Genomic DNA, 16158 nt, shown 5'->3' on the forward strand with positions numbered 1-16158 from the left:
TTCATGTAGTATCACGTCTTCAATGCATCTCAGCAGCACAAGCTGCGTCTTGCAAACGTGGTCAAACCTGCAGAGCTGCAATGAAATAAACAATCTGGCTGCCCTTGAAAAACTGGCAATTGAGTGGCTGTTTGCCTAGATTAAATCATCACTGTACTCCGTCCAGAGTAACAACATGAACACAGTGCAGCACACTGTGTAAATCATACCATTCTTTGAGGCAGAACGAGCCACATTATTCTGGCAGCATTCCTGAAAGGAAGAATTTTCCCAAGACACAAACTCTCAGCAGGCAACCGATTAAAATTAACTAACTGCAGCTCTGGATCAGCTGCACCCCATTTACAATTATGCCTGTTGTGTTTTAAACCATCCACACTTATTTGACTTTGAAATAGGAGAAAGTTAAACATACTGTTATCTGTGGTGGCAATTTCTTATACATAACATTATTGATGAAAAACACGGAGGACAAAGCAAAACGAATAATCTAAAGATTCGTATCAAGTAAGATACATTCATTGTTCACTTGCATGACGTCGTACCAATTTCTCAGAGCTGCCTATCAGGTTACGAAAACTTTTAACTCCCTACATGAGAAGTTTAATGGGAGGAGAGAGGATGGAGTGTTATTGTTCTGGCAGCTCTCAGAGCTCTACACCAGGAAGGCGGCTGACACCGGATTTCTCCAGGGAGTCACTGACTATATAAACCTGGTATGCAACCTCAGCCTGACTCGGTGACCAGCCGCTCCACTGCAGGGTTTTCCCAAAGGTCTGTCAGACATACTGCGAACATGATTTGGCTTCAGGTAGGATGTTCAGGTCTCCTATTAAACAAGTCTGAGGACAGAATTCTTTCTGGAGCGATTTTCCCAAAAGAAAAGAGCATTCAGGAATGAAAGCACTAAGCAACCATTGGATGATGGGGTAAACACACACACACACAACCTGACAAGCCTGGATATGCACCGAAAGAAAAGGGACAGCCGGGTACTGAAATCTGGGAGACGGGCATCAATGGGGAAATGGTCAATTTACATGGAGTCATCCGAGCTCACTTGATTTAGTCTCCACATCCACACAATCAACCGCAGACGAGGTTAAAATGAGTGTCCAGCTATTATCGTAAAAAGATACAGCCCCCCCCCCCCCCATGGTACAGATGTTAAATCCTGCACTGTTTCTTGCCATGAGACACTAATCAATTTAATTTCCTGGACATTCCACATTTCCTGGCGGGATAAAGTCCTGCTCATCCCAGCCAAATGTGATCGCCTATCTGAAGGATAAGGACTTTCACCACAAAAACAAAGCGTGTCCTTGGCGAGATTTAAAAGTTAACACCCTCCACTGATGATCAATCCTTTTTAGATCTGCGGGATGAAAACGATGATCCAGCTGGTCTCAGATCTGTTACTGGGATGTGAAAACCAGACATCACACTCGCCTGATTATTGCTGCTCAACAATCTGTGTAAATAAAGATACATGCTTTCACAACTGCAGAATATCCATGGATATTTAATAAACTAGGTCATTTAATGGGAGGAGAGATGATGGAGTGTTATTGTTCTGGAAGCTCTCAGAGCTCTACACCAGGAAGGCGGCTGACACCGGATTTCTCCGGGGAGTCACTGACTATATAAACCTGGTATGCAACCTCAGCCTGACTCGGTGACCAGCCGCTCCGTTGCAGGGTTTTCCCGAAGGTCTATCAGACATACTGCGAACATGATTTGGCTTCAGGTAGGATGTTCAGGTCTCCTATTAAACAAGTCTGAGGACAGAATTCTTTCTGGAGCAATTTTCCCAAAAGAAAAGAGCATTTAGGAATGAAAGCACTAAACAAACATTGGATGATGGGGTAAACACACACACACACACACACACACACACACACAACCTGACAAGCCTGGATATGCACCAAAAGAAAAGGGACAGCCGGGTACTGAAATCTGGGAGACGGGCATCAATGGGGAAATGGTCAATTTACATGGAGTCATCCGAGCTCACCTGATTTAGTCTCCACATCCACACAATCAACCGCAGACGAGGTTAAAATGAGTGTCCAGCTATTATCGTAAAAAGATACAGCCCCCCCCCATGGTACAGATGTTAAATCCTGCACTGTTTCTTGCCATGAGACACTAATCAATTTAATTTCCTGGACATTCCACATTTCCTGGCGGGATAAAGTCCTGCTCATCCCATCCAAATGCGATCACCTATCTGAAGGATAAGGACTTTCACCACAAAAACAAAGCGTGTCCTTGGCGAGATTTAAAAGTTAACACCCTCCACTGATGATCAATCCTTTTTAGATCTGCGGGATGAAAACGATGATCCAGCTGTTCTCAGATCTGTTACTGGGATGTGAAAACCAGACATCACACTTGCCTGATTATTGCTGCTTAACAATATTTTTGTGTAAATAAAGATACATGCTTTCATTACTGCAGAATATCCATGGATATTTAATAAACTAGGTCAGTAAAAGCAGGTTTAATTTCAGGACAGAACCCCTGAAGTCTGGCATGTGATGAAACAGGAAATAAGACAACAGTAAGGCTCAGTTGTATTTTGCCCACAGATATCCTGTCAGATATTTTGTTTTCATCTTTTACAAATCTGACAATACTGTTGTGGCAATTTCATTGTAAATGCAGCCTCATAGGTAGCACGGTTAGCAGGAGCTAACGTAGCCCCAAGCCCAGATAGAGAAACAAAACAGTTGAACTAATTACTAATTTAACACATCAAATAGTGTGATGTATAAAGCACGAACTGTGGCATGCAAATTAACTGAAAAGCAAATGACAACTGGTTTTACAAGTCGAGGTACTTCTGAGTGTCGACTATTGAGTCTTCAGCAAACCATTTTAGGGTCAGTTCTCTCAAATGAGCCTCAGATCACTTTGATTAGACCGGGTGTAGATATTCATGGCCCTAAAAGGGACCCCAAAAAACGCCATCCCTTTGAATTGTGTGGAAAAATATCTAAAATAGCAAATTATAGAACATTGTTAAACTGAACAGTAAATTGGAAGTATTTTGGGGCCCTGAAACATCAAATTGAATGATTAACCTGCGTTTTTAATAGTTGTTACTGCTTCACTTAGTACAGCACATTTGGTACCCTAAATTCTATTGTTGAGGCATCCCAACATCAGTTGGTTGCATTAATATAGAATTTGCTATGTATATAAATTCAATCTGGTGCAAGACCTGAACCAGATCTACAATGTTCAGTAGCAAACCAGCAGGTAGAAATCTCCCTCAAATAGGTAAGTCTAACTTTTAAGCTTTACTATTTCACTTGAATAAATACTACTGTTGTGATGATTAAATCAAACAGCTGGACTTGATGTCCAGTGCCAATTAACAAATGTGTAGTGTTAACAGTGACGTGCAGTCAGGGGAGGCAAGTGAGGCACAGCCTCACCTGTCATCATATAAAATCATATAAAAATCATGTATTTTTATTATAAAAAATAATATAAAAATAATATAATATATAATATAGCATCAGTGATATTATATTATATATTTTATGATTTTTTCATTTTTAACAATACAATTAGTGCGTCACGTGTTCTTGTGCCCAGCGGCATTAAAATACTGCAGAATGAGGCCATGTGTAATACTGCCTCCAGCCGATAGGAGACCAGTGAGTGATTCAGCGCACTCATCAGCTGATCCGCTCGTTCCGTTCTGTGTTATCTCTCTCAGCGCAGCCCCAGCTGGACACGGACACGCCCCCTCACCCACACACAGACCCGTCTCAGAACATGCGTTTAACAGTTAAACATCAGTTAACACACACGCATCCACACACATTCAACGCTGCACGCACACTGATACGCAGTTGAATAATTTCATTAAATCTTTTGTAAATACGCAGATTATGTGTGGTCTCCCCTTTTTGTCATAAACTGATGAGCCAGGTTTGTGACAATATGTAAAAACGCTGGTACAAATTTTTAAACGAAACACCTTAAATGTTGCCAATAAAATGATGACTAAGGTGTATGTTCATTTATTTGTAAATCTGACTGTGCCTCACCAGACATGAACCTCACCGCACGTCACTGAGTGTTAAATATCAAATGTTGTCATATGAAAACAAATGTTAGCATGGTAACACCTCATCACATGGTAAACATTAGCATGTCAACACTTTAGCATGTTGACATTAGAATTGACCTTAAAGCAGAGCTGTATGTAATACATCCTCGCAGTCTGACATCTAAAACACTTTTCATGCCTTTAAATTATTATTATATATACACACCGGTACAGTATCTTAACACAGCTGGAGATCAAAGTTTAATACTTTGCATTTCTCAGAATGCATGCGAGGATGTGAAACATCCTAATTGAACCTCCCTATTGGCAGAATGCAACTGTCCGATCACATTAAAGATCGCTACCGTCGGTACATAGGAACCCTGTTTTCAGAACCCTTTCAAAAATCGAGTTAACTCAACTGACACTGGTTCCTTTTTTTTATTTTGTTCCCTCCACAGTTGCCACAACGACAAGGATTATGACACAACAGCAGCTGGAAAACCCAGAATTCCATCTCTGCTGCCACGACGTAGACCTCAGGGCGCACGTCAGTGGAAAACTTTACTCAAGTTAAATGTGCTATAAACACATGAAAGAGCTCCTCCCACTGCCATGACCGTCCTGTGTGCTCGGTAAAGCGGGACAAAGCATGCATCATGCACGATGCGATGGACATGAACCTTCAACAGATATTCTTTGCACAGTAATTAGAGACGTTCTGGATACATTCTTTGTGGCTGATGCAGATTGGTACCATGTGTGACTCGCGCTGCAGTCAAGAACCAAACTCGAGTCGTACTGGAGTAAAATCACTTTGTACGACGGCACCTCCCTTCACATGCTAATGCAGAATTTTCCTTTGGCTACAACAATATAGTTTGTCAAATAACTGCCAAGTGAGGCAATTTGTCTTTAAGGATTGCTGCACAAAATACCAGCTAGAGAGAGAGAGAGAAAACAAACAGCGATTCATCCGTCCTCTGTTGCCCAATGAGAAATCATCCCACACACTCCAGCAAGTCTCAACATGGCAAGCAGGGCGTGAGTGGGAAGAGGCAGTCAGCTAAAACGCAGACTGGACTGCTCTACAACCAGCCGACTCACTTTGCCTGCATATAACTGCACCAGTTGATAATAATGTTCATCTTAAAACAGTGGGTGGTGGACTTTGGCATGTTCAAATAATTATCTTTACCTTTAAAAGACTCCTAGAACGTTCTAGCTTCGTGATAACTCGTGTCAGACGGCCTCGTATTGTGTCGAATAAATAAATCATAGCCATACGCATCAGCTTCATGGCTAACTGACTTATTTCCGGCCTTAAACAAGGTGGTTATGTTGGTTGTTTGGACTGTCAACAGGCTTACCAAACAAATTGCACACCAGTTATCCAAGAAACGTGGCAGGGAGATCCTCGGACCAGATCAGACCCCATTCGATTTTAGTACGGATTCAAATAAAGGTGCGCATCTGCCGGGATTTAAAATGACATGCTCTCTATTGACTGAAATACCAGTCTAGACTGGCTGCTTTGCATAGCGATTCATAAACCTGAGGTACACAGCTCGTCTTTCATCACTGATCTGTTGCTCAAAAGATAAAGCCAGGGATGATGCGCTTACTTATCTTTCCCAAGAGTTTCATAGTCTTTCACAATCACATCGATATAGGAGCTGGAGTCCAACGGGGTGCCTTTCAGATCAAACTCAAGCACCTGTAAGACAAGATGAGGGATTTACAGCCCGTTCAATCAGGTACAATGTCCTGAAGAAGCAAAACTTTATCCGAGTGCAGATAAATATTGAAATATTGATTAGCCAACTCAGCAAAGCAACACAAAAATCAGATTGACCATGTGTGTCATGTGATAGACTTCCACTTTATATACAATCCATGTGATGCATGATGCTGGATTATGCTTACTTTCCTTAGCAGTGTGTGTGTGTGTGTGTAAAATATATTTACCTCGTTCCACTCAGGATTCACCTCACTGTCTATCGAATTCGTTTTCTTCTTCTCATCTGAAAATGAATATTGTTTGTTGAATATATTGCGACACCTTTTCACATTTTATTTGAAATTAAACCACTATGCATGCAGGACTTCTTAAAGAAAATTAATGCACAGGTCAGCCAGCCTAAGAATTCACCTTTGCTCTCTTCATCCCCTGCTGAATTCACACGGTCATCTAAATTGCTACCATTCTGCATGATTTTGTTTTTTGGGTGAAGAATGCCGTTGGTTTCGGAGGCCTTCTGTTTCTCAATTTGTTTCTCAACCAAAAGAAGAAGAAAATTGCCTCACCCGAGGCTGATGACGACAACAGCTGAGAGCAACTAAGACTGATTGCCAGGAACACTCTACTATTTGACGAGTATCTAAATAATCCCCTACCTGAAGGCGTATTTATATGCAGTATATATATATATATATATATATATATATGTATACACATACATATATATGTATCTTCACTACACTGTGTGAAAATCCACATGAGCACACAATCATGCAGGTTCAAGCATGATTCGTTCCACTTCCACGTATCTGCGTGGTAGAAATGCTGTGATAATCTTCACAAGTGCAATCCAACTTTTTAGACATACCGTATTTGAATGGAGACTGTTTAAACTGTAGTTAAGTCACACATGGGCCATAAAAAAGTTAAATAAAAGCACCACAAATTAGTTTCTGACATGTTCAAACGCCATATCTATTATGCCAGAGTGGCGTCAAACTTGACCCGTATAATTAAAAACAGCGACTGTACACATAACTTTCACCTTAAAAAAGAGGCATTGCAGATCATTTTCTTATTCATTAAATATAATTTATAATTGTAAAGATTAACCTTACCTTTAAAGATGACAGACGCGACAGGATCAGGACTCCCAATTTTCTTTTTGGGCAGCCCTTTGGCCGATTCCACAACAACCCGCAACATGGCAAGGAAAGTCCCGAAAAACAATTAGGAGCAAATGAAAGAAAACAGCCTATCTGGCTGCACGGCCGTGCCTCGGCATCCTCACTGCCCCGTTAATGAGCCTCACAGGGCAGGGCTGAGGAAGTATATCCGAGTCCCACAGTGAAGGAGAAGGGGGGGGGGGGGGGGTCACGGGGCTATAATTACCCCGAGTGGACGGCAGTGGAAGCAGCTGAGTGGAAATGTCTGAACACAAACGGCAAAGGAGAAGAGAGGCGCAACAATAAATGATTATTGTCGATTTATGAAATGCCGTCGGATGTTTCATTACTGTTCTGATCATAAAGTTTTACTGTGGCTCCATCTTGTGGCCCTTCTTGGTAATAAGTATACTGCGTGCAATAGAGGCAGAATATTGATCCAGCGCTTATATGAGTTGTGCCTCCGGCCATTAAAATCCGATTGATGATCTGTGAGGTTTGTTGAGTGACATCCTCTGGGGGTTGTACCGATCCATCAGGAGGAGGATTACAGCAGCAATCGATGCTGATGGGGACACAACGATACTGTAAAATGGTGCTGGTGCTTTTCAGATTATTCATTATTAAAAGTTAAGTATGACTGCTCAAGAGTAGTAGTACCCAATGAAAATACATTTACCTCACTACTAAACTTTACTGCTTACACTGCAGGAGTATTTCCTGCCGCTTCACTCCACCACATGTCAGAGTTGTTATTGTAATTTATTTTAACTATCAGCGGATTCACTGATACCAGGGTGTCAAATTTACCCAGAATTTTACTAAATAAGAGGAACCCAGGAGATGTGATGATTGTATCAGCTGCGTCCCGATCCGTGAGTATTTGAGGAGCTCCACACCTTATTCTCTTTTTATTTATATTTACATGTCTTCTACGGCAGTACAAACTGCATCACAAGTCAAACACTTGTGATGGATTGCTCATTGATCTGTGGATGTGGACATTCCTTGCCTGTTTAGACTCGGAGAAGGGGAGGATCACGGCTTGGCCCCGGCGTATGGTTTGGAGCCTCATCATCGTTCCAGCCTTCATCCATCTATACACACTTTACTTTACACTCGTTTCCAGCAGCTAACACGCTTTAATTAATTCACTATTTTGTTGTTTCATTAGCTTTTGTTGATTCTGTGAAATCGACATGATGGACAGGATTGCTCCTGCATGTGATAATAAACCTGGAAACAAGTTCACAGTGCAGACGCGTTTCTTATTCCTGCAGCTTCAGGTCTCCCTTAGCAACAGGTCCACACAGCAGCGGCAGGAGGTTAAAAACCTTTTAGTCTTTTAAAATGATCCCCCAAAATCGACTCAAATTATTCCCTCAATCGCATATTCACCATTCAAAACATATGCCGAGCACAAATGAAGACCCGTCAATCCCATTTACATATAATCCTCTTACACAAAGCGATTCTTACATCATGCGAGGTTTCATACGCCGGGCATTTTGGATCAGTAGCAGCGTGCTGTTCCAGAGCTGCCACTTGGGAGTGCTGCTGTCATTCTTACAGTGAATGATGGGACTAATGCCAATCCCTCGAATCATGACAGAGAGTAACAAATAATAAAAACCGAACAGAACATTCTAGTAGATGCACCAAATCTTATACTGTAATCCTAATTTCACCGAAATTAGAAAAATCAGGATAAATCCAGTGGACTCCGAAATCAGCAAATGTGAAATGGAGATGGGCCCCCCTCCTTTACCTGCTTTATATCCAGGTAGCTATCGCTGGTACTGCTCAGGTTACGCATGGGTACGAGCAGTTGTGCACTTGCTGTTGGAGTACACTGAGAGGGAACGTGCCTCCATCCCCAGAGCTGCTCTCCATGGAGATCAGACACTGTCCTCCCAACAAAGTAGGTGTGAAGAGAAGGGTGCGTCTTTGTGCGACGCTTTTTAAACAATTACCCCAACACGCCTAATGGTCGCAGCAAAGACATTTTATGTCAACGTGTTCAGGCACTGCAGAGGGAAAACAGGCGGTTGCTAAATGTCAAAGAATACGTAGAAGACCTGATTAATAAATGTACAAAAAAAATAAAACATGTATATAAACCCAAACCGACCCTAATTAAAGTGGATGCCAATATTCACTGACTTAAATGTTTCACTGTAGAATTTGTTGTGTGGCCTGCAGGTATACTGTTATAACATCGTAATAGCAGCTGGTCAGTTCTATTACTCTCACCGCCTGTCAGTCAGAGGTCGTCAGCGGGAAAGCGTTGCTAACATGTCACAATAACGTTTCAGCAGCAGGAAGAGCAAACAGATGACAAACAAAGTCCAACATGAGCAAACACTGCCCTCGAAAAAATAAAGGTTAAAAAACAACAACTTTGCAGCTCATAGCAGTCAGTAAAATGAGAAGAACAAACCTCCACCAGCGCCATTATCACTCAAACCAAGCCAAAATATCCAGTCCAATATTCCTTGGCTCAACATTCTCCACTACTAAATCCAATCCGACTGAAATCCATCATCACATTTTAGATAAGCACCGATGATCGGAGGCAGAGATCATGAATGACGTGTTTTGCTGCACTAGTATTGTTACTCTCTAAATTTTCCATCCATCCATCTTCCAAACCGCTTTGTCCATTACCGGGTCGAGGGTCGTGCTGGACCTATCCCAGGCGAGAGGTGGGGCACATCCTGGACAAGCCGCCAGTTCATCGCAGACAATCATTCACACACATTCACACCTGTGGGCAATTTAGCGTAACCAATTCACCTAATATGCATGTTTTTGGTGGTGAGAGGAAGCCGGAGAATCCGGAGAGAACCCGCGCAGACACGGGGAGAACATGCAAACTCCTTACAGAAAGGCTGCAAGTCGGATTCGAACCCAGTACCTTCCTGCTGTGAGGCAACAGCGACTTTCTACATTTTCCATTGTGTATATTTTTCACAAGTTCAGTCGTTTCAGTAACTCGTGCTGGTTCGCTGCAGCGGCTGCTGCCTGCCGTCCTCCTCCACTCCGCTGTGTTAGTGTCAGTAAAGGGGGTCAGATCACTGTCTGGAACAGCAGCCTACACGCCTGCAAACGTCTAGGGGTGAGTGACATCATCAGGCTACTTTTACATCCTGCTTCGACACACTCACATGATTTATATTTTATATTATATTTTGCAGCTGGCTGGAAACCCAACAGAGGAAGTGGTCACTACAAGGAGATTCAGGGGCTGGATCACTGATGCTGTCTGTATGGAGAATGCCCATCCGGTTGCCATAGGAACTGACTGCAGAGATTTGCACTTTGTCGATGTCTCTACGACCAATGTGTCTGAGGATATCCTCCTGTTTGGTGCACTTCTTACATCTGAACACTAATACACTGAATTACTGTGCAGAATCGAATTATTCAAATGTTAAATCTTTGTCGTATTATTGCTTTGAGGCTTCCACAGTGTCCCGACTGCTCAAGATCATTTACAAATGATAGTAAAGGCAAGGTGTTGATTTTTCTCCAGTTCTGATGTAGCTCAAGGTCAGACAGATCCGTCTGGGTCACACCGCTCCGGTTTGAGTGACACTGACCTCAGAGCTCAGAGGTTTATAAATCATACACCCCATTCAAATCTGCCCTGTGGAATAATTGTGCAATGTGGTTACGTGGCAAAGGCTACGCAACATAACTCATCCAGAAGATCAAATGTGTTGTGATGAAATTGGCTTCCACTCAACGTGCAGAGAAGTGCCGCTGCAGCACAAAGGGTGGGTGGCGATGCTTCCTGCTATTTACACTGGCGTTTTATTTTTCCATGAGCAGACTAATTTCACTCTCCAATTAACTGTCTGGATATTTCTTTTCATTGCACCATTAAACACCAGTTCATGAGAGTTCACGTCTAGACGATCATGTTTTCCATCTTCCCCTCTAAGAATGTAGATTTTATTCACGTTATGTTGTTTACTGTTTAAGACAATGCAAAGATTGTTACCTTCTAGCTACTGAGTTGAGTGTCGTCCCTTTTCTTTTTTTAGGAACTAAGGATTTGGGGCATTTTTCAAGCCAGCCTGAAAAACATCCCTCTGCAGTTCCCCTGCCAGCAGCCGGGTCGAATCCTCGAACATGGCAACTTCCCTTTGCTGTCGCCGAGCTCCCTCTCCCTCTGTCTGAACATGCCTGTTTACTGCTGGGATGCAAAGATTAGCTGGCACTGCTTCACCTAGCTGAGGCTGAAAGAGGAGGCGGGGGTGGACGGCTGATGGAGGAAAGAGGGGAATGTGAACCCAGAATTCAAATGGTTCCTAGCGTCCTCTGTGCCGGCCACACTAACTCAGGGAAGAGGAGGCTCCAGATCTTTAATGCTCATGGAGAAGAAGAGCATGGCTCTAGACTCCTCCCACAAAAGGCTGATCAAATGGGGCTCGAAATGGAAGTTTCAGTTTGATGTGATTTCAATATTAATTTCTCATCCACGTGACGTCATAAAGAGTTTTTAAATGGCCTCAACTTGCATAAGCTGGACCCTGTCTCTAACTCTGAGGTCACGGGGTTGATCTGTCTCCCTGGCAACCAGCTGCTGTGGGACGGAGCCAGCGAATTGCTCAGTGTGACATTGCAGCTGCCAAGGTGAAATTAAGGGTACTTAAATAGGATTTCTTAGTAAGTAACTTAATTCCAGGGTGAACATCAGTGATCCTCTGGCCCCTGCTGAAAGTCGCGTTCAGTCCTGCACACCTTCACGCTGTCGCTATTGTAATCACAAATAGGTTTGTCACACACACACAAGCACACACACCTAAGGACAATTTTTAATGTAATGCAATTTGGCTAATTTGCATGTTTTGGTGGTGGGAGGAAGCCGGAGAACCCGGGGAGAACCTACGCAGACACGGGGAGAACATGCATATTCAGCACATTCTTAAGCCTGTTTCTCATTGAAAAGAATCTTGTGCCAGCAAGGTCAGACCTTTAAGAAAATATATCAAGGCAAAAAGTTAAACGATATTTGTGAATGGTGCACACTTACTCACACATCTGGTGAGATGAGAAGATTCTGTGCCAAGCAAAACATCTGCATATAAATCCGCCATGCCAGACTGTCAACATTTTAAAGAGGTGACCACAACACTGCAGCCCAGAGGTGTAGACTAAATCTATAAACCAGAGAAGGAAATAGAGTTGCGATCCACAAAGCAACAAAAAAAAAAAAAAAAAGACATGCTATTTCAGACAACTTGTAAGCTGTTACAGAGTGGGACATGATCTGCAAAGGCTTTCACAAGAAGCAACAGGCTGGTGATGCCTGAAGACAAACACTTTTGCACCAAACTGCAAAATGAAGTTTTCTTACATATAAATCTCACAACAACATCCTTAAATATTTACATCTGTGTCTATGGCACTATGCCGCACATTTTTAGCAGGCACGACATGGAAATCCAGCGGTGTCCACAAAACCGACATTCTGGCTGTAAGTCAGTGCACTGCTCTAGAGGTCATCGCCACAGAGAGCGGCGACGGCGAGGTCCTTTTCTGGAGGCTGGAGACCAAAGGGCCGGCGCTTCATCTGCAGAGACCGGCACACAGAGGGTGAGAAGAGGAAAGCTGAAATGTGTACATCAAAAGTTATGCACGGTTGCTTCTCTCAATGACAATTTACTGTCAGCAATTCTCATCCATTGCGTTTTGTCATGATCAGACTGACAATGGGAAGAAAATATAATGGAGACACTGAGAGGGAAGTCCTTGATGTAAAGATTGCAAAAAAATAGGAGTACTCCTCATTTATTCACGCCAATGTTTTCAAATGTGTATGCTTGTGTCTAAAAAAAACAAAAAAATAAAATCTCATAATGAACTAATTCTGATCTTTGATACTTTATATGTATTTGCTGAGAATGCTTCTCCTTTGTATTTATGATTTTATATGCATATTTTACTTGGTAGTGAGGTATTCTTTTGCATTGATGTGTCGTGCATTATTTTAGTAACGGATCTCGGTGCTTATTTTTCAATAATCACGGCGATTGATTTAATTATGCCATGTTATATATGGCTATTATGTATGTGCATCTAGAGTGGAGTCCGTCCGTCCGTCCGTCCGTCCCCCCCCCCCCCCCCCCGTTGACTGCCTGCTGTTCCTGCAACATGGAACCGCCAATAGAAAGATGGGGTGTCCTGGTCTCGTCCCAGGCCGGCTGCCTCACTGGAGACACACACACTGACGGTGAGCGGGACAGGGAGGGGACAGGTGGCTGCAGAGGGAATTATTCAAAGTGGGACACGCAGTAAGAAGGACGTGGATGCACCAAAATGAATGCCTAGTTGACATGACTTTACTGATCCCCCCCCCCCCCACCCCACCCCCGATAAGATGGATATGCAAACAGACGGAGTTTGTCTGAACCGTCGACTTGGCCGACCAAATGTACCATTCCTGGCAGCCCACAACTATGTCTCTTTCCAAATCCCATCTGTGTTTAGTGGCGTGGCATTCGTGCCCTGTGACCGCTGTATGTGCTCGAGCATGCATGAGCCAGAGAGCATTTACGTGTGCGTTTGTGTGTGTGTAAGTCTGACTCAAGGAGTGATATAATAAGGGTGTGTGATGTAACACAATGCGGCAAAGGGTGGTAATTTTCTAAAAACCTGTCCCCGTTGCCGCTTGCTGTCCACCGTCATTATCCTTTGCTGTAACTTCACACTTTAGTTGGCATGAGGATGCCACAGCAGCTACAGGACACAGGGTCAGGGTGGTTTTCCAAGCTAATTAAACCTGATACATTGATTAAATCATGGCCAATGTCACCACGTTGTGCAGAGAATAGTCAGAACATTCCTCGCATTCTCCTCGCCTGGAGTCTGGAGCTCAGCTCGGGAACTTTTGGTCAGCGCTGCTCCAGAAAATGCAAGACAGATAAATAAATAAAAAAAGACACAAAACATAATATAAATGTAAGTAAACGTATTTGTGTGTGTGTGTGTGTGTGTGTCGTTGCTTTACACATGACTTCAGTTGTTCAACAGTGGCAAGTTTAAATCCTTCAGAATGCATTTAAATGGAGGACAGGACTCACAACAAAGGACACTTTTCCACTTTGGGTCCAATGAGCTCAGGTCCAGAGATGTCTGTGTTGTTTCTAGATGTTGTTGCTATATGGATTTAACTTCAAACAGACAATGACTTTCCAAAATGCGTCATAGAATTATCATTTTTCTATCTCCCTGTGTTATTATCTCGGTGCAGACAAACAGTGGTTAAGTGTAACAGGAGGAGGCGTCTGTTTGATGCCATCAGCTCTCCCCTTTTTACAGTGGCTTGATAAATAGCTGGTCTTCATGTTGTTGCAATAAGGAATAATTACTATATATTTTAAATTGCACTGCTGTTCAAAAACATTGAGAAAAGTGTAAACAAGAACCTGCGCCACACGTCGGAAACATTCAGGGTTCTGAAACGGAATCTGTTGAACGTTCTAAATACTTGAGGTTGTGGATGGATACCCGACTCACCTTTAAGACACATGTGGAAGAACTGTCAAGCAAACCGAATGCTAAAGTGGGATTATTGTTATTTTGCACCTGTGGAGTAATTTATTTTTTATTTTATTTGTACTGTTAAATGTCGATGATTTATGTACTAAGGACTTTCAACGGAAACAAGGCTGCAAGGGCTTTTTTGAAATGCTCCTCTTAGACAGGATGTCTGACTGTACTTGTACTGTAATACATACGACTGTTTGACTGTACTTGTACTCTAACACTCTATCTAATAAATATATTCATCATCATCATCACACAAATCATGTTCTTCTCCTGTTCATCCAAAGACCGTCCATTTATCTATATTTATATATATTTCTCTTGTTATTTTTTGCACACCTGTGACATTTGTCTGTAAATTCTACACGTCTTTCCATTTACTGCACATTTTTATCTTCTGTGAACCTGCACAGGATGAACAGCTGCAGAAAAGGGATAGATGGTCGGATGGATATCTCTTGACAAAAGCATCCGGATCTCAGTGAGACTACCGGTTTCAATGTGGATTTACCCACAATCCTCTGGGTGTAGAAGACTCGCCTCACAGCATCTGGGAGTAAAAGCGACCTCTATACATGTCCATTCAGATAGAAACGACGACACTGGCATGTTTAGACATCATATTAAATCTGCACTGGGCAAACTCTTGCTGCTGCAATTAATTTGTCCTCTTTGCCATTCATTCCGCACTTTGCTCATATTTCATTCAGTTTGCCGTCTCTTAGTCATCCCCTTTTGAAAGGAATTGTTTTTGACATCCTGGGAAGCACAATTACACGCCGAGCATGAAATGAGAGCATGGAAATCACTCTCATGTTCATACACTAAACATGAGATGCAGCCAGCCATTAGTTAGCTTAGCATAAAGCTAGCCTCTGTTCAAATCCAAGGCATTTGCGGTGCCGTCTCTCTGAGATGAGGCATCTTGGTGCTTTTGGACAGAACCAAGCCAGATGTTTCTTTCTGGTTTTAGTCTTTATTCCAAGCTACGGGTATTCCCTAAAATGGAAAATTACTGCTTCAGTTTAAGATGCCCCCCCCCCCCCCCCTTTAGTTGTGAAATTGCAACTATCAAGATTATAATTCTAAAATGAGCAGGTCAGAATTTACAGGACATTCAGACACCTGAACCACCTCACTTATTTATCACACAGACCACACTTATTGTTGCACGTCCGCTGGATTGCACAAATTGGACATGCAAGACTCATTTCCTATTTTGTTTTATTCATCCCCCCCTTTATTTTTTGGCCCTGATGGTTTAATTGTGGAAATGTTCTGCCTCTGTTCCCCTGTTTTTGGAAATACAGTTTGGACCGAAAACAGAAATTGAATATGGAAAAATCATTCAGTGATGAAAAATGTGAAACGTTGATTCTGCTTGTGTGAAAGTTGGTATTTTCTACAGCATGAATTTGGGTCAAAACAACAATAAAAGCCTCTCTTTTTGTGTTCATAGTATAAGATGTAGTGTGTGTGTGTGTGTGTGTGTGTGCAACTTAAAACAGAAGCTTCCTTTCCTTTCACTAATTACCAACATCAGACTTCTCTTGGTCTGTTTTCTCTTCCTAGAGGATAAAACACTGCGGAGAACAACTCCCAGACATCAATGCATAATTTTGCCAGAT

At 42.5% G+C, this 16158-nt stretch overlaps 1 protein-coding gene and 1 pseudogene across 1 annotated transcript in view; one reads left to right on the forward strand and one right to left on the reverse strand.

Annotated features, from left to right (window-relative positions):
• The window catches only part of LOC137910124 (myoferlin-like), a 23863-nt gene extending 16804 nt beyond the window's left edge, over window positions 1–7059 (reverse strand). Inside the window, exons 1-3 of the mRNA XM_068754550.1 lie at window positions 6926–7059; window positions 6035–6090; window positions 5692–5783 (exon numbers count right to left, since the gene is read on the reverse strand). Of these exons, the coding sequence (XP_068610651.1) occupies window positions 5692–5783; window positions 6035–6090; window positions 6926–7013 (236 nt within the window). The 5' untranslated portion in view covers window positions 7014–7059. The remainder of the gene's footprint in view (window positions 1–5691; window positions 5784–6034; window positions 6091–6925) is intronic.
• A 1657-nt stretch (window positions 7060–8716) lies between these two features.
• LOC137910444 (uncharacterized) lies at window positions 8717–13279 on the forward strand (annotated as a pseudogene).
• The last annotated feature ends 2879 nt before the right edge of the window (window positions 13280–16158 follow it).

Source organism: Brachionichthys hirsutus, chromosome 21 (assembly GCF_040956055.1).
Source record: "Brachionichthys hirsutus isolate HB-005 chromosome 21, CSIRO-AGI_Bhir_v1, whole genome shotgun sequence".
Lineage (NCBI taxonomy): Eukaryota > Metazoa > Chordata > Actinopteri > Lophiiformes > Brachionichthyidae > Brachionichthys > Brachionichthys hirsutus.